This window comes from Panthera tigris, chromosome D2 (genome assembly GCF_018350195.1).
Source record: "Panthera tigris isolate Pti1 chromosome D2, P.tigris_Pti1_mat1.1, whole genome shotgun sequence".
Classification (NCBI taxonomy): Eukaryota; Metazoa; Chordata; class Mammalia; order Carnivora; family Felidae; genus Panthera; species Panthera tigris.
The window spans coordinates 17,066,375-17,085,836 of record NC_056670.1 but is presented as its reverse complement, the minus strand read 5'-3'; the positions used below and the strand labels follow the sequence as shown (position 1 = coordinate 17,085,836).

General features: G+C 44.6%; 1 protein-coding gene across 1 annotated transcript; it reads left to right on the top strand.

Moving 5' to 3' along the window:
* Nucleotides 1-107: 107 nt before the first annotated feature.
* On the top strand, nt 108-15,924 carry ARV1 (ARV1 homolog, fatty acid homeostasis modulator). The gene is made up of 5 exons (XM_015539211.2): nt 108-368; nt 8,336-8,455; nt 10,949-11,102; nt 13,929-14,153; nt 14,954-15,924. Exons 1-5 carry the CDS (start codon nt 159-161, stop codon nt 15,094-15,096), a joined length of 852 nt encoding a protein of 283 aa, XP_015394697.1. The 5' UTR covers nt 108-158; the 3' UTR covers nt 15,097-15,924.
* Nucleotides 15,925-19,462: the final 3,538 nt, after the last annotated feature.

Genomic DNA, 19,462 nt, shown 5'->3' with positions numbered 1-19,462 from the left:
CTGGGAGTTGTAGTCCCGGCTCGGCCAGCCGCGAGTCCCCTTTCCGAGGCTGAGACTACGAATCCCAGCAAGCACCGCAAGGGACAGGCTTTCCGGTCTGATGTCTGACGTCTTTCCCCGCCACTGAATCGGAAGTTCTCGGCTGCAGTTGCGTGGAAATGGGCACCGGTGGGCGGTATGGGCTACGGCCAGGCAAGGGCAACGCAGAAGGGGTGGTCGCGGGCAAGGGGAACACCGATGGGGTTGCAGCTACTCCCACTCCCACTGCTGCCTCGGCCTCTTGCCAGTACAGGTGCATCGAATGCAACCAAGAGGCCAAGGAGTTGTACCGAGACTATAACCACGGAGTGCTGAAGATAACCATCTGCGTGAGTTGTCAGGCGTGGGGTGTCCTGGGGAAGAAAATGGCGTGGCGGGATTTGGGGACCATGAGAGGCAGTGGGATATGTATGTCAGCGTTTTAGGGCAGAAAAATCAACGAGTTTCAGGGTCCTGTAATACAGTCTTCAGTTTAATACTTGACATTCCTGTCCGGAGTCAGTCGAGCCTTTGCGGTTATCCATAGTGTTAAAGAATTCACTACCCTGCAGTGGTTTTCTCATACCCGTCGTTTTTGCTGGTGAGACCTAACGCGGCGGACGGATTCTCGAATGGAGATGGATGTAGGCGTTGTGCAGAGAAATTTAAAAATCGGATTATGTTGACATTTGAGTTCACGCCCAAACTCTTTAAGTTTTAGCTGTTCACCCTTGCACTGGTAAATGTTATCATCCATACACTCCATAACCTGTATTAAATTTTCCTAGAACACTTTATGTCGGGTTCATCCTTTGCGATGATCGAATGTATAGTTTGTGTTGTGTGCAAAGCACTAAGCTGGACGTTGGTGACACAAAAACCAAAAATGACGAGTTAACAGGACTTTTTATGTTTAAAAAGTCACAAAATTGGAGGTTCTTTTTGCGGTATTAGCAAAGAACCAGCCGCATAGTAGGCAGTCAATAGGTTTTTGTCCCATTTCTGATCTGATGATTTGCTAGTAATAATCCTCATTCGGAACACATGGCCTGGTGTTAATACACAGGGAGCAGACAAAGTAGGAACGTGTACCTATTTAATCTGTTGTCAGCCGACATTATCACTGTTCCGGTCTCAAGTGCTTTCCCTCACTTGGCAAAATTGCAACCCTGGTTGAGTCCAGCATATTGTCTGATCTGTCTCCTCACCCTTGCAGCTGTATTTCACTGAGGAAAAAGACACCTAAATTCATGACCACCAACCTCACGTAGCCCATGATACCATCTGACCATCACATTGCATTTCACTGATCTATGCACCATTCCCACAAACCTTTTCGCTCCTCAGGTTTCCCCACATATGCTGCCCTCTTTGCTAAAAAAAAAAAAGAAAAGAAAAGAGGAGACCTTCCACAAGCTTTGCAACCACATAAATCCATTCCTAGCACCCTTTATTCATATGCTCTGTCTTCCCTGCTGTTAGGATGGATGAACTGTTCAGTATACCTGTCCAAAACCAATGTGCTCATGTGCACTAGACTTCCCTGTCGTCTTCCATTAGGGACATCTCTGTGACTATAATCTTCTGCTCTCCACTGGATCATTCCCACCGATACATGTACAGTCTTTCCTTAATTTAAACACACACACACACACACACACACACACACACACACACACAACTTGACTGCACTTCCTCCTTTGTTTGGGCTCCCGCTCTTTTTCCCCTTCCCTTTGACAGCAAAAGTCCTTTAAGAGATATTTTTAATTGCTATCTCGATTTCCTTTCCTAGTTTCTCTTGAATCTTCTTCAGACACACTTTCTTCCCACCCAGCATTTCACTAGAAACTGTTCTTAAGATCACAGACCTCTACTTTGCTAAACCCAATAGTCTATTCTCAGTGAACTGTCAGCAACACTTGACCTTATTACTTTCCCCTGGACACGCTGCGTGCACTTGCCAGGACACCAGGCTCTTCAGTTTTCTTACCTTGTTGGCTGTTTCCTCTCAATCTCCTTTCTGGTTCTGTGTCACCCGCCTCACCTCTTAGCCGTGAGGCTCAGTTCTTGGGCCTCTTCTCTACACACTCTCCTTTGAAGAGCTCATTCTGGCTCATGGCTTTAAAGACCATCTACACTTTGACAGTTCCCAAGTTTGAACCTCTAGCCTGAACCTCTTCCTTGAATTCCAGAACACAAATGTCCAACTGACGACTTGATTTCTCCAGTTGGATATTTCTAGTTAATCTCAAACGTTCACAGTTAATGGCGGCTCTGCCGTGTTAGTTCCTAAGACGAAACAAGTTTGGAGTCATCCTTGATTCCTTTCTCCCGCATTTATTTCCTTATTCGGGTGCTCGGCGGGTCCTGTTAATTCTGCCTTCAGATCGTGTTCAGAATCCTCTGCTTTTTCACCACCTCTGCTGCTACAGCGCTGGTCCATGCTGCCATCATGTCTCACCGGGATTATTGTCATAATTCTTAACCTGTAGCACCCTTGAACGTCTTGAGCCTCTTCACACAGCAGCCAAAGTGTTCCTCTTCAGATGTAAGTTAGACAGGGCGCCTGGGTGGCTCAGTCGATTAAGCATCTGAGTTGGGCTCAGGTCATGATCTCGTGGTTCACGAGTTCGAGCCCCGCGTCGGGCTCTGTGCCGACAGCTCGGAGCCTGGAGCCCGCTTCCGATTCTGGGTCTGCCTCTCTCTCTGCCCCTCCCCCGCTCACACTGTGTCTGTCTTTCTCGTGAAAATAAATTAAAACATATAAAATTCTTTGTTAATGTAAGGTAGAGGAGCACCTGGCCGGCTCAGGCAGTAGAGCATGAGACTCCTCATCTCCAGATTGTGAGTGCAAGCTGCATGTTGGGCATGGCGCCTACTTAAAAAATAAATAAATAAAAAATAAAATAAAATTGAAGTTTTCTCAAGCTTCCCAGTGATTTTCCATCTCACTCAGAATTAAGGTCAGGATCCTTGCACTGGTTTATAAGGCTCATGTAGTCTTGCTACTCTTCCATTATTCTACTGCAGTTTCATTGCCTCCTGATAGTTTTGTTATTGTTGTTGTTTTGGTTTTTTGGGGTTTTTTTTTTTTTTTGAGAGGGAGAAAGAGAGGATCCCAAGCAGGTGCCGTGCTGTCAGCATGGAACTCAACACATGGCTCAGTCCCACGACCATGAGATCATGACCTGGGCCAAAATCAAGAGTTGGATGCTCAACCAACTGGAGGCAGGCACCCCTGCCTCCAGATAGCTCTTAAACCAGGCAAGTTCCTTCCTCAGGGCCTTTGCACTGTGCCTGGAACACTCTTCTGTCAGGATCTGACATGGCTAATTCCCTCACCTCCTTCAAGTATTTTTATTGGCCTCTCAGAGAGGTCTATTCTGACCACCCTATTACAAATTGTGGTTCCCCCTGCCAGGTCTGGTATGCCTTATCACCTCTCCCTGCATTATCTTTCCCATAGCACCTATCATCTTTGAATATTCTGTAAAACTGACTTATTTGTTGTTTATTGCTTGTCTCTTCCCGCTGAAATACAAGCTACACAAGAGATTACATATAATTTATTCATTAATGTAGCTAGATCATCCAGAACAGTGCCTAACACGTAGTAAGTATGCAATAAATATTTGTTGAATGAACGAGCCATTTCTATGTTTTTAGATGGTGATATCCCTGGCCATCCTAGTACAAGGGAGAGAATAGTAAGTTATATGGGATCTAAACTTAATAATTTTTGGACTGGCACAATTAAGTCATCTGTCTTAAAGATGACAACCACATAACCATCTAACTAAAGTTAGTAATCTTTAATAATATAATATATATAACAAATTATTATATATAAATTAATCTCTATTTTTTTAAATTCTTGGCATTAAACTAACAAAATCCTTTTCCTAATCATCAGATGCTGGCTTCTCTATACCTTATTTATGGAAAGTAATTTTATGGAAAATAATTATTGGATAGCTGTTTAGGTCAGCTGCTACACTCTCATCTGGCTCCCCACCCGTTCCCCCAACATTGCCCCCTCTCACCTAGGAGACAGATTTTAGAATTATATTTGGGGTAATGAATGGTGGTACAGTACATATTGTACACAGCCATTTCCTGATGAGATAAGAGTGGGTAATCTCCTTTATCATGATAATGCATAGTAATATGCATAGTAGCATTATTTTTTTTTATTTATTTTTTTTAATGTTTATTTATTTTCAAGAGAGACAGAGACAGAGTGTGAACAGGGGAGGGGCAGAGGGAGGGAGACACAGACTCCGAAACAGGCTCCAGGCTCCGAGCCATCAGCCCAGAGCCCGACGCGGGGCTCGAACCCACAAACCGTGAGATCATGACCTGAGCCGTAGTCGGACACTTAACCGACTGAGCCACCCAGGCGCCTCTGCATAGTAGCATTATTTAGGGAAAATCACTTCGTTGATGCTGGGCTCTGAAAATTAAATTGCAAAATAATTTTTTAAAGGCCCTCCAAGTCGTGAGAGTAAAAAGTAAACAGTTCTTACACATCGGGCTATTTGTTCTGGAAAAATAGCCACAGTTGCTATAAGCTGGTGACTCACGCATGCTTCGGTCCCTTAGCTACCAGCAATATACTCGGCCTGATCTCCTACCTGTATTTCTCATCCTTACCTCCCTTCCCTTTGCTCTTATCTCTCCAGTGCCGTCCCCCGCAGCTTGCCCCTGTGTCTCCCGAATTTTTCTCCATCTAATGGAAGCATGTCACTTGCTTTCAGCCACTCCCTCTCCTTCAGCTTTTCACGGTTTCTTATAAGTAGGCTTAAAGATACAGTGCTTTTGACATCCTATAGTGCCCAGATAGTTTTGTGTGCTCAGATACTTGATAGGTTCACGATGGTAACAAGACAAGACTCCATTGAGATCCTCACAAGTTTGAGTTCTGTCCAGTGCGAACAGTATGGAGCCTCCACCCTTACATGCTGGATGCAGAGATGGATGAGAGGGTATCCTAACCCTGAAGAGCTTCAAGTCTAGGGGCCTCCAGTTTTAAGATCCATGTTTTGCTGATTGTGGAGCTAAAATGGAACAGGTTTGAGAATGAGTGGGGAAGGGGACGGCCCTAGAGATGATGGGGAGGAAGAAGCAGCAAGAACGTTCATAAAATATCGGCCAGCTTATATGCTGAAGGAGAGGTGATTTCCCAGGGCACTGAAGAACATAGCAGCAGAAAGTAATTCGTATCCATGGTAACATAGAGGTGGCGGAAATATCTGCGTTTCTGGGATGTGCATAGTCCCTTGTGCTTACGGATTTCTCAGAGGACAACTTTCTCTTTCGCGATACTCGTCCAGTCAGTAGTAAAGGGAGCGGAACGATTTTGCCAGAGTAAGAAAACATAATCTAAACGTAGCCATCTGCCACTAGGATGTTTTACTGTGTGTTTGTTTTGTGCCTGTGTGGGTTTCCTCCTTGCATTCAAGGTGGAGGGAGCCCTCGTGGGAGAAGCAAGTAGCAGAGGCAGAACAGGGACAAATTAGGCTTAACCTGATAGGGAGGGAACCAGTGGGCTCTAATGAACTTTCAGTGCTTGTAAAATACTCAGAATGCTAGGAAGGGAAGGTGGGCGTAGCACATCACAGGGCACGTGACACCAGGAGCCGCCCCTCCTATGGGGATTCTTGTCACCCTGTGTCCTTTCCATTGTAGTGTTTGCAGTAGCGTGCTTATGCGTCCTCTTCTAAACTGTAAGGTCCTTGAGGATAGGGACTGACCTCTCAAGGGGAGTGTCTAGCATCCTGGAAGTGCCTGGTCCATAGAAATGGCTGGGAGAGCTGTTGCAATGAACGCTGTGGCCGCGACAGACACATCTGTCGGCCAAGTGATTGTAAAAGGGAAAACTGGGCTGCTGTCTTCTGCCACTTCCTCCCAAAAATTGTCCAAATCCTGGCTCAGCTCGACTTGCACTGCCGCCTCCATACATACGGGTTTTAGGAAACTTTTTTTTAAAGTTTTATTTGTTTATTCTTGGGAGAGAGCGAGAGCGAGAGAGAACAAGCAGGAAGAGAGAGAGAACAAGCAGGAGAGGGAGAGGGGCAGAGGGAGAGAGAATCCCAAGCAGGCTCCATGCTGTCAGTGCAGAACCTCACATGGGACTCGAACCCATGAATCGGGAGATCATGGCCTAAGCTGAAACCAGGAGGCAGTCACTTAACCCACTGAGCCACCCAGGTGCCCTTGAGGGAACTTGTAACGGACAGAGATAAGACCCTTGACCAGCCAGCGGTTCCATTTTACGATGGAGTAGCATCTCCCGGTGTTGCAGTGTTGTTTGTAGAGAGGAGGTGTTTTGCCCAGGGGCAGCCCAGGCAGGGTGTCTAGAAAACAGCTCTTCGTCATGAATATAGGATGTCTGATTCCGCGGCTTCTGTCTAGACACTGGCTTACTCTTTGCCCAGCTGAAAAACTGTGAAATCGTTAACATCTTATGCCTCGGTGTGATTAGGTGTATTTAAATGAGGTAATAGCACGTCTCTCTTCATTGGTTCACTTGATGACTTAAAAACATACGCGTTTCTTGTAAATGACACGAATGAAGTGGAGAAACTCTTTCAGTCGGAAGTGGTTTTTCTTCACCTTTGGAATGCGGGGTTGATATCTTTCAACGCCCTTCGTTTTTTTCCCCTAGCACTTTGATGTAATTAAAAGGCCATCCCAGTATGTTTGCATATCCATCACTTCCATTTTTATTTTATCTTTTCAGAATTTCAAAATGTTTTATGTTTGAATTGTAGCTATTAGAACAGTTGCCTTAACTCAACTTTGTAACCAAAACTCTTTGAAATGTCACATTTCTAATGAGCTTGTTCTCTTTTTTAAAATATTTTTTATTAAAAATATTTTTTTAATGTTTATTTATTTTTGAGAGAGAGAGCATACATGCGGAAGGCGCAGAGAGAGGGGGGGACAGAAGATCCAAAGCGGGCTCTGCTGACAGCAGAGAGCCCCATGTAGGGCTCAAACTCACGGACCGTGAAATCATGACCTGACGCTTAACAGCAGACTGAGCCACCCAAGCACCCCTCTGATGAGCTCGTTCTTGTACACCTGTTTTATGTGTTCTGCCGGTGTTGGACTTTGATAACATTGTAATCACCTGTGTCCAAAAAAGTTAATGTAGTAGGAATTACTGAGAGCCCAGGTGTCTTGCTTCCGGTAACCTGGAACCAAGCTGCACCCCATTTGCTTATGTATAGCTCAGCATTTTCCAGCGTTTTCACCATTGTTCATCACAGAGAAAGAGCATTTTCCTCCCATATTCTCAATGTTAATTGGAGGCGGGGGAAGAAAAGAGCTTCTCAGTATCTGCCACATTCTTTACTTGCTTTTAGCTCTCAGAATCTCCGCGTGCAGGCTTACTTCTCTGAACCCCTTTCTCCAAGTCATGTTTCAAGAACCGCAGAGTTGGTGGCCATCTAGCCAATAGGCAACAGTTTATCAATGGAAGTACATTATAAATGTATTTCTTTATTTTATAACAAGTCCTACAAAGTGAAAGCATTTTCTGGGATACTTTTCTGCCTAATCCAGTCTTTAAATCAAATATTTTTGGGGCTCCTGGGTGGCTCAGTTGGTTAAGTGTCCGATTTTAGCTCAGGTCATGGTCTCGCTATTTCATGAAGTCGAGCCCCACGTCGGGCTTGGTGCTGACAGCTCAGAGCCTGGAACCTGCTTCAGATTCTGTGTCTCCCTCTCTCTCTGCCCCTCACCTGCTCATTCGCTCACGCTCTCTCTCTCTCTCTCAATCTCTCAGGAATAAATAAACATTAAGAAAATATTTTCTAAAAAAAATCAAATATTTTTTTAGCTTCCTTACATATGAGATTAAAATATTAATATTTCTGGGGTGCCTGGGTGGCTCAGTTGGTTAGGCATCCGACTTCAGCTCAGGTCATGATCTCACAGTGAGTTCCAGCCCCACGTCGGGCTCTGTGCTGACAACTCAGAGCCTGGAGCCTGCTTCGGATTCTGTGTCTCCCTCTCTCTCTGCCCCTCCCCTGCTCATGCTCTGTCTCTCTCTGTCTCAAAAATAAATAAAAACATTAAGAAAATATTTTAAAAAAAAGATTAATATTTCTAGCCTAGAAGATTGCATTTAGTCATTTCTGAAACCAGAGCTTATGTGCACATTTTGTATCTGAAGAGAAGTTAATTTAAATAAATGCTGACATGTCCTTATTGCTATACAAGTCCAAAATAGACTCTACTAGTTCAGAATCCTTTAAGATTTCAGAATGTATGAGTTTGCTTGTTCTAATATTATCTTGCATTATTTCAGAAATCCTGCCAGAAACCTGTAGACAAATATATCGAGTATGATCCTGTTATCATCTTGATTAATGCTATTTTATGCAAAGCCCAGGCCTACAGACATATTCTTTTCAATACGAAAATAAACGTAAGTTGTGCTAATTTTTTTATTTTCTAATTTTACTTGATAATGCTCTTGCATTTTTAAAGAATAATTTGAACGGAATTAAAGAACATTATTTTAAAAAGAAAGTCTATTAAGCATGGGTCTTTTATCTCAACAGTGTCTGGAAGTTTCTAGAAATAGCAGGCATTGATAAACAAGGCACACAATGTTTAGTGAATATTTAAGAATACACTCACTGGGAGGAAATTGAAAAACTATAATCTATATTGCCTTTTAGTGGATTTCCTTTTGAAACAGATACCAGTTATTTCTACCAGAATAAAATTAAATATATCCAGGTAAGGAGACAAATATAGCTAGAGGAAGTAAGCGACCATTAAAAGAGAAATATTTTAATACAATGTATTACATTTTATATCCTATTGAGGGCATTCCTTCCCCTCCCCCACGTTAAATAACCAGGGCAGAAACTAATTTGACAATAAATTTCATATATTGAAAAAAAATAAAAAATAAAAATAAAATAAATAAAAATAAATAACCAGGGCAGTTTTTAAATTGCTAGAGCATTGATTCCCAAACTTTGGTACACAATGGAATCACCTGGGAGAGAGAGGGTGGATAGCAGTTCATCCTTCCAAGCCGAGGCCTCGCCCAGAATCGGTTACATCAGAATCTTTGGGGATGAGTTCAGGCATCAGTATTTCTTAAAACCCCCAGGTAATTCTGAAGTGCAGCCAGGAGAACCACTGTGCCAACTAGAAGAACCTCAGAAGCCCACACTGATGCCTATCCTGGGACTGCATTGCATTTGCACACACTTTCTTTTCCCCGCTTTATATTGATATAGAAAGTCCAATGGGTATTGGGTTTTATTTTATTTTTTAAAGTTTACTTATTTTGAGAGAGTGAGGGGCAGAGAGAGAGAGAGGGACAGAGAATCCCAAGCAGGCTCCACACTGTCAGCACAGAAACCTGAGGCAAGGCTCAAACTCCCAAACCGTGAGATCATGACCTGAGCTGAAACCAAGAGTTGGACGCTTAACCGACTGAGCCACCCAGGCACCCCAGGAGAAACGTGTTGTAAAAAGCCAGTTCTTGTTACCTGATAATTTTTATTTTTGCCAAAATTTCAGACTCTTTAGAACTTGCAGCTTTAAAAATTTCTACCTTTTAATTGCTGTTTTTTCCACATATTAATTGACACTCATCCAGCATAGGGCCATTTTTTAAAAATTTGTGTTCAGAATAGATGTGGGCGAGGACGGGGAGAAAGAGGATCTCTTTTGTACTGCTGATGGGAACGCAAACTGGCGCAGCCATTCTGGAAAGCAGTATGGAGGTTCCTCGAAAAATTAAAAATAGAAATACCCTATGACCCAGCAATTGCACGACTAGGTACTTACCCAAGGGATACAGGTGTGCTGTTTCGAAAGGGCACATGCACCCCAGTGTTTATAGAAGCACTATCAACAGTAGCCAAAGAATGGAAAGAGCCCAAATGTCCATCGATGGAGGAATGGATAAAGAAGATGTGGTATATATATACAATGGAGTATTACTCGGCATTCAAAAAGAATGAAATCTTGTCATTTGCAACTACGTGGATGGAATTGGAGGGTATGATGCTAAGCAAAATTAGTCAGAAAAAGACAAATATCATATGATTTCACTCACATGAGGAATTTAAGAGACAAAACAGGTGAACATAAGGAAAGGGAAGCAAAAGTAATATAAAAACAGGAAAGGGGATAAAACATAAAGACTCTTAAATACAGAGAACAAACAGAGGGTTGCTGGAGGGGTTCTGGGAGGGGGGGATGGTCTAAATGGGTAAGGGGCAATAAGGAATCTACTCCTGAAATCAGTTGTTGCACTATATGGTAACTAACTTGGATGTAAATTAAACAATAAATTAAAAAATAAAATAAAATAAATAAAAGTAAACATTTTTAAAAAACATAAAACTTTAAATAAACAAAATAAAAATAAAAATTTATGTTCAGACTAGTAGTTTCCTATGTGGTATGATGGAATCTTCAGGTTAAAATGTGTTCTCATTGCTGCTTCTGCCTGTCCACGAGTCACATGAATTCTGTGCTTGCTTCTGTGTATAGGACAGATGCTGAAAATAGAGTGTGAAGGGTGAACTACTCTTTAGAGCGGTATTTCTTAGCGAAGGGCATACATCAGAATCCCGCCTTGCCCCCAGGACTGTTTCCAAATTGCATGTGTAGGATTTACTTCCCAAGATTCTGAGTCAGGACTGGGGCCTCGACATTTGCAATCTGAAAAGTCTCCCCTTGTGATTCTGATGGTCATTGCTGATGAGGAGCCATCGGGTTTACAGGCAACACAATTACACGCTTAACCGGGCAGTCCTGAATTTGAAAAGCTGTGGGATGGGAGGTTCTTCAAAACCACAAGTACTTAGCTACGTCTGTGCCTACTCGATATTACGTGTAATTAGGTGTTTCTCTACCCAGTAAATGGCATTGTCTTTTTGACTACCAGATGCACGGGAAACTCTGCATATTTTGTTTGCTTTGCGAAGCATACCTGAGATGGTGGCAGCTTCAAGATTCAAACCAGAACACTGATCCCGACGACTTCATCAGATATGCCAAGGAGTGGGATTTCTATAGAATGTTCGCAATTGCTTCTCTAGGTACGAAGAAGCCACGCTTTCTGTTCTCAGCCAACGAGTCCCCACTATTCTGATCACAAGTGAAGTGGGTGGGCTTAATCATTGGTAAGAGGAGGGGGTTAACATAGGACTTGAGACTTAAACGTTCAGCTCTACTGCTAAGCTGCTAGATGAGTTTGTCTAAATTATGTGCTCGCTTGCTTTTTTATTTGTTACCACACATCTGCTACGGAAATGGTTAGGTTTATCAGATTAGAGAGTTTCGTAAAATATGTCGAGGCATACCATCGTCGATAAAATTCTTAAATTTAATTTCTGATTGTCCAGTTGAAAGACTCCCCAGGGGCGCCTGGGTGGCTCAGTCGGTTGAGCGGCCGACTTCGGCTCAGGTCATGATCTCGCGGTCCTCGAGTTCGAGCCCCGCGTCGGGCTCTGTGCTGACAGCTCAGAGCCTGGAGCCTGTTTCGGATTCTGTGTCTCCCTCTCTCTGACCCTTCCCCGTTCATGCTCTGTCTCTCTGTCTCAAAAATAAATACACGTTAAAAAAAAATTTAAAAAAAAAAAGAAAGACTCCCCAGGTCTCATCTTTATTAAAACAGACTGATAATTGCCAGACCTTATCCAATGTGTTGTGCTAATTGCATTGAACTCATGCAATCTGTTTAATAGGGAAAACTTGTTCTTTCTCTGACTGCATTCAGGAAAAGTGACTCCTGTCCCACGTTCCTTAAGTTCAAGGAACTGCTTTTCTCCAGGATTCGAGTTTGTGACTGAGGTCAGAATTGTGTTGAATTAATTTCTGCCACTGTTTTCTTACTTACAGGCTTCCATGCTCTGCTTCTAAAACTCTTTGATTATAATGAAATATTGTTTTAGCAATATTGAGTCTCCGGTGCACTGCAGTGTCATATTCCTGGACTGTGTGTCCTCTTTTGTCCCATTTTCTTCTGTTTGTTCTCACTTCCTTGGTCCTCTCATCCGTTTCCGAGGTTTTAAAATTTACATTTTAAGAATTCGCAAACGTATATAATAATATTAAAAACATCCTTGAGAACGTTGCCTACGCCAGGAACTAGAACCTAATGTAATTTTAAGCTTTAAAGCAAAACCTCTTAAAATTTCTGAGGATAAGCTCCTGTGTGTCCGTAATTTTTAATATAAAAAATAAACCAGGCTTATTTTCAAATAGTTCAGAATTGCTGTAGCACCTACTCTATAGTGGATATTTTGACACTCAGAAATTTTTTTCTACTGTTACTTTTTTAATCCACTATTAGGTTCTGACCCCCTAAAATAGGTTATTAAAAAATGCCCTACATAAATATAGCATTTTATAATTTAAACACTGCTTTTACGATTTTATCAACTTAATGTTCACAACCATCCTCTTTGGTAGATAGGTTAGGTTCTCCCGTGGAGACATAGAAGCAGGAAGGCAATGATTTCCCCAAAATCCCACCGCAGGTTAGGTCAGCACTGAGACAGGTGGCTCCCCGGGCTCCCCATCTGGTGTTTTCTCCGTGCAGCACTCTGTAGGCAGGGGAGGTCCTCCTGAACCCGGCTGATCCATGAAAGCCTCATAGTATCTGCCTTGTGAAAGACTGTGCAGAGCCCAAGGGCTGGTGCAAACACATAAATCTCTCAAGTTCTGAGTTAGATAGATGTGGAGGTTATCTGGTCCACCCTTCTCTCCAGTGCTAGAAATCCTTCCCTCAGCTCTGCAAAATGATCTAGCTTTGTTTGAGTACCTCCAGCCACAGGAAACAACCCACTATTAGATCGTTCTTGTTGTTAGGGAATTCTTTGTTGCTTTTATTACTTTCTTGGTCCAAATCTGAGGCTATAAGATCAGCCTATTTGAGCAGGTCTTTGCAGTTGACAAGCCCTTGGTGTCCCTGTCATGTAGGTCAACCGGCCAAAATTATTTTTGATTCTAATCACCTATGTTTGGAACCTCTTTAGTTTGACTCTGGTTATAAAACATTTTAGGAAGGATACAGTTGTCTCTCCTATAAGATGACACGTGTTCCAGAAAAACCAGATTCTGCAGAAACCTACATAACATAGCTTATGGGAAAAAATAGAATTAGGGACAGATCACTCAAAACGTATGCAGCTGGGTAATCAGAGGACTAAGAGTCTGAATAAAAATAATACCACAGTCAAAAGAAATGTTAAAATCCTAGTTAATGGGAATAGAACAGCCCGTGCTCTGTTCTGTGGACCCAGTGGAACTGTGGCTTCTCCTGTACTGGACTCTGTCTATGAATACTTTCTGGAAGGATAAGGAATTGCACTCAGAAAGCTTGTTAACATGAATTAAGGAAGTTTTAAATTTAGATAACAGTATTCAAAATCTTGTAGATACTAGGTACTCAATAAATCGTGGAAGAATGAGCAAAGAAAAACATCTTCATATGCAATTCTTAGGCTGGGTCCCATCTTTCGGACTTAAAAAAAAAACCTCCGTATTCCTGTATTATTCTTTCTGTGGAGGCCTCGAACACTGAAAATACCTAAACAGAGTCTTACTTCCTAGAAAGAACTTCAGAGAGCTGATGATCACAATCCTAACGGACTGACTTTTGCTTCGGTGGGTGATGAAATACTCCACGAAAGAACTGTTGAACTATGTTTCTGAAATCATACCAGCAGGATTTGACACAAAAGGCAGGGGCTTATTTAAAAAAAAAAAAAGGAGAGAGGAAAAAGAAAATTTGATCTTGATAAAGCAATTCTAATGAAGTCAGCCAGTAAGTTGTATTTTGGAATTGTGGCTTATTTGGTTTTAGAGGGATATGGTTCAGATAGGGACATTCATGTGTTTGTCCTCCGTTCCCTCCTTAGAACAAGCTGCCTTTTTTACTGGCATCTTTACTTTCCTGTGGGTAGAACGACCGACGACAGTGAAAAAAAAGCCCGACTTCATTTTGCTGCTGAAAGCATTATTGTTGTCGAGCTACGGAAAACTCTTGCTGATTCCAGCCGTCATTTGGGAGCACGACTACACATCCCTGTGCCTCAGACTCATCAAAGTATTTGTCCTTACATCCAATTTTCAGGCAATCAGAGGTATGTTTATGTTTTATTCCTTCTCCTCCTCGTTCAGCCCACACACAAGCTTAAAGCCTTGCACCTCCGACACGCTCTTGCCAAACCTGTTAAACTCTGGAATTCTTCATAGAATAATAACAGGGCCTGGCACTCCTCTAATGCCTTATTCAGAGCGCATAGTCGGTATTTGTTCACGTTAACCACGTGGTATTTTTTAGTTCTCAAAATGCCTTCATGTGCAACATCTCAGTGCCGTGGGGTTAGTAGGGCAGCCGTCATTAACCTCCGCCTTGCGGATGACTTGTCCAAATGTACGTGGCGGGGCAGTCGTCAAGCCAGGAAGCACAGCTCCTACCACACCAAAGAAGGGATGAGCAGCCTTGGGGGTCTTCGTTTTCCCCATCCATTGTGAGAACGAAGGGTTATTTTAAATGAGCCTGCTACCTGATACCTTTTATCGTAGTGCTTACTGTTAAACGGAGAGTCTCCGGGTTGGTTTGTTTTTGTTTTGTTTTGTCGATCTCTTTATAACCTTAAAATCTGTTCTTAATTTTCTCCCTCAGTATTCATGGAAATCTGTGTCTTGATTTCAGGAGGAGAAACTTCGTGGGTTTGTTATCGGCACATGCTTTGTTTCTCTCCAGAGGTCTGTAGATTTTAAAAAAGTGGGAGAGGATACCAGCACCAATTAATAAGAACAAATAGAGATTTTTCTCAAAAACAGCTTTACAAAAGAGTTCCATTCAGAATGCCACGTACTTTACATGCTGACATCACTTAAACTCTTAAGGACTTACTAGTTGTCTGTTCTTTTCCAGTGACCCTGAATATCAGCCGAAAGCTCTCCTTTCTGGCCATCGTGAGTGGCTTACTGGTGGAAAGCACCATGGTCTACTTCTTCCAGAGGATGGAATGGGACGTGGGAAGTGATTGCACCATCTATAAATCTCAAGACTTTTGAAGAGGGTACAAAAGCCTCTTAGCTTTCACACACTCAGACGGGCGTCCTCCTCAAATGAGACCAACGCCATCGCAGAATCCGTAGATGCCCTTACGTGACCCAGCCCCTGACTGCCTCTGGGTCACCTCAGCCGCCCCCCTCGAGGACTTCAGTGCACATCCTTCTGGGTCCTTCACTTTAGGTCAAGGACATCCACATCCGTGCTTTGCTGCTTCCTGGGGCCCTATTCCCCGCCTCTCTGACACCGGCACGCCATGTCGCTTGTAGCGGGACCTGACTCCGAAATCTGCCCCATTGGCCGCTGTCCCCCCCCCACCCCACCCCAGTCCCTCGTCCTCCCTTCCACGGTCCCTGCTGTGGGCTGCCTCTTCACCTTGCCTCGACCTCCACTTCTGACCGGCCTGGCTTCGCTTTTTACCCACCTGCAAATGTAGGCAGCTGCCGATTCATCCCCATTAGTCCCCGAACCCATCAGCCCCTTGCCTTTCTGCCGGCCGCGCCTCATTCGAGCCGTTGGGGTGAGTCCGCGGCCGTCTTCCCCACGAGGCCAGCGCTGCGCGTGCACAGAGCCTCAGCTGGACCTCCGTGATGCCCCTCTGCCTTCATGGTCACCTCCAGTGAACCTCCCCCATGCTCCTCCCTCCCGAGTCTGCCCTCCCGTTGCTGAGAGTCAAGCTGGTTACGCTATTGCTAGAGCTTTGTTCCTTCTTCAGCTCAAAACTCGTTTGGTCGCCTGCCTTCTTCTCTCCTTCCCTCCCTCTGGTCCTGGACCCATGCTTGTCTTCCTCTCTGGGCTGTTTGCTCCCTGGAAGCGTCCTTCCCCCCCACCCCCCCCCCCCCCCCCACCCCCCACCCCCCCCGCGCCAGGTCACAGTCAGGCTCCGGCCCACAGCCTGGCCCTCCCTGCAGCCTGTGCTGGCCGCGGGGGGCCTGGAGCAGACCCAATGGGCAGTTTGGGGGTGGGGGTGCAGGCAGCGAGGGAAGCACAAAAGTGGCAGGAGAGCACCCCAGGTCCGAACCTTCTCCACTGCGGAAAGGCCATCCTCCCTCCTGTGACCTCACTCTCCCCTCATGCTCAGCCAATGCTCTTCCTTTCCAGGTCTTCAGACACAGCTCTTTTCATTGTCCTCTCCCGTGCCCTGGCTGCTTCTCCTCTGCAAACCGTACACGCACAGCTCTCTGTTCTAGAACAACGGGTCAAGCCTGCTTCTTCACCACCTTTCCTCTTTGTAAGACATACTTTCTCCCATAGTCTCCTGACTCTGCCCTCCTAAAAATCAGAGGGAAGCCAGTTGCCAGGTCTTTGTCAGACTCCTCCCTTAGCTCTGCTCTGGAAGCTCACCCAGAGCCCCTCCTTCTGAGACCAGCCGCCCATTCCGTCGGTCTTTTGTTCACCGGCTTCCCAGCCCCGGGACTCTGACCTCAGCTTCTCTCCTCTCTCTTGCCGTTCACGTTCAGCTCCCAGGACGTAGGCTTCCCAGACCCAGCACCTCCAGCTTGCCCCTCTGCCCGTCCACTGCCTCCCAGGCAGTGCCAGCACGGCCCCGCCTTTCCCTCTGAAGCTGAACTCCCATCTCACCGCCCTGTACCCACCCAAACAGAATCCTTGCCCGAAGCTTTTCTCTGGAAATGTCCCTTTTCACTCAGACTCCGGGTCAGCTCTTGTCTCCTGCCCCAAAGGTTACAACAGCCTCCTCCCAGGCCCTCCACCCAGACCGGCGCCACGCACCGTGGTGGCGTCCCTCCGTGTCTGTCATCGTCTCTTACTGCTGACCCTGGAGGTTCTTGTCTCTTCCTGAGGAACGACTTTGTGTGTTCTCTTAGCATAAGCGTGGTCCTCAATGTTCCGGTCCCAGTTCGTTCTCCGCAGACGTGTTCCTACCCCCATCTTCTATTACAGCCTCTGCACTTCCCCATATGTCTTCTGCTCTCCCCGGGGCCTGGAGTGGCCTCGTCTCTGCCCAACCAGATAGAGTCAGTCATCTTGGTTTCTCTGTGGAAGGAAGGCTTTCCAAAAACTCGAGTCTGTGGGCTCACTCCCGTTGACCCCCTCCTCCCCCAGGGCCCAGCCCAGCACCACAGCGGTCGTATCCAGGATTTCCGGAGACTGTTCTGGTCCTCCTTCCCCAGGTGCTTCCACTTGTCACGCGATCCACTGTAATTTCCAGTCAGGAAAACAAAGTCACCTGCCTCGCAACCGTTTGAAAACCATTGTCCTCCTATTACGTTACCTCATGTTTTATATTGTCCACATCTTCTATTCCAATTCCAAGCGTTTATGCCTGACTCCCCCAGCCTGGGTAAAAGGTTGGTTCTGGGAGAGACTGGGTGGTTTATACATGAGGAAACAGCATGTTTCCCAAAGTACAGGGCCTGCCCCAAGAAGAATTTGTGGAGTTGATTTTGAGCAGAATGTGTCACCCTACATACTTCTTTTACTGCCCCCAGTTGTGTTCTTTATTAATCTGTGGCACAACCAACTGCCCTTGCAACAGAGAAGACATAAAATACAAACCAAGCTCCTCATTTCTGTTGAGCAAAATGACGCAAAGATTTGGATACACTTCCTGAAAAAGAAAGCTATGGTTATGGCATCGGAAACCCCCCAAACTACCACATAGCCCCCATAAGAAACAACCGAACCACATATAGGCACAGACCCAGGCAAGCTCAGAGCCCGGGGTGCTGCCTGGGGAATGAGGGAGAGGACAAGGGGAGAGTCCTACTTTAGACCACTTCGGGGAAGCTCTGGAAATGGAGGAGGAACGTGAATCCATGAGCCACACATAATAAAAGATCTACGTTTCATTCCTTTGACATGTTTGTATCTTTTTAATTTAAATGGTAAGTTACTGGCTATAAATAAGGTATTTAGTATTGTGTTCTTACAACAGCAGAAATATTTTTCTCTTAATAAAGTCAAACAGCTTTTGTGAATTTTTCATGAATTCAGTATTTTCCCCTGTGACTAAGCTACTGTTTAAAAATGGCTGACCCAGGGGCGTCTGGGTGGCTCAGCAGGTTAAGCATCCGACTCTTGATTTCAGCTCAGGTCGTGATCTCACAGTTTGTGATTTTGAGCCCCGGGTCGGGATCCACTCTGACAGTGCGGGGCCGACTTGGGATTCTCTCTCTGTCTCCCCCTCCCCTTCTTTATCTCTCTCTCTCTCTCTCTCAAAATAAGAATAAACATTAAAAAAAAATTTTTTTTAATGGCTGATCCCAAACTAAATAACACCACTGAGCTCGACACTTTACAGGGGTGGATTCTATCTCCATAAAACTGATATTAGATAAAAGCAAGATAATCTTGCCTTTAGATAAGATAGCACTCCCCCCACTTTCTCTCTCCCTGTTTCGTTTACCCTTTTGTTCATCATTCACTTATTCATGTGACATATTATGGAGCTCCTACTATGTGCATCAGATGGTATAGATGCAGGGCTGAGTAGGCCTCTTAAAGTTTACAGAAGTAGTGATAGATTTGGAAACCTGAGAAGGTATTTGCAGTGGAGCATGGGTAAGTGCTATAAAGGGGATCTAGGGAAATGCAGAGTAGGAACACCTGTTCCGGCCTTAGAAGTCGAGAAGGTCCTCTGAGAGGAGGGGGAAAGGAAAGGAACTTTCCAGTGTCCCTGGAGGGAAAATAACCATGCATGCCAAGCCCTGGAGGGCAGAGAATGTAACGTGTGCAGGGAACCGAAGAGCCCACACAACTGGGTGGAGCATGGGTGCTGGGGGTTTTTAAAATGAGCTTAGGAAGCTACGTAAGGTCAGATAACAGAGGGCCTCGGGAATTGTAATTTATCCTAAGGATGATGAAACCAACACAGAACGCTAAAAAGACGCCAAGGTAAAAAGTAAAACCAACTGGAATGACCTCGCATAATAGCCATAGGATGGAGCCTGTAGAAAAAAAAATGACAATGTAATATGCTGGTCACAGCTTTTCGAATCTTTGACCTGTCAGCTCGTCAGTGAAGACGAACACATCACTGATCTTTTAATCCACACCCGATACATCCCCAACCTTTCTTGAGCACCATAAAGGTATTTATTTTTATGAAAACAACTATTAGAAGCCCTTTCCCTGAGGGGCGCCTGGGTGACTCAGTCGATTGCGCATCTGACTTTTCATTTCGGCTCAGGTCGCAATCTCACGGTTCCTGGGTTCGAGCCCTGCATTGGGGTTTTGTGCTGACAGTGCGGACCCCTACCCCGCTTGCTCTCTCTCTCAAAATAAATAAATAAACTTTAAAAAAAAAATATATATATATATATATATTTTTTTTTTTTTTTTTTTTTTAAACCCTTTCCTTGGTGTTGGTGAGCCGGTCAGCTAAAGGCTGTGCAAGGTATGGTAGAA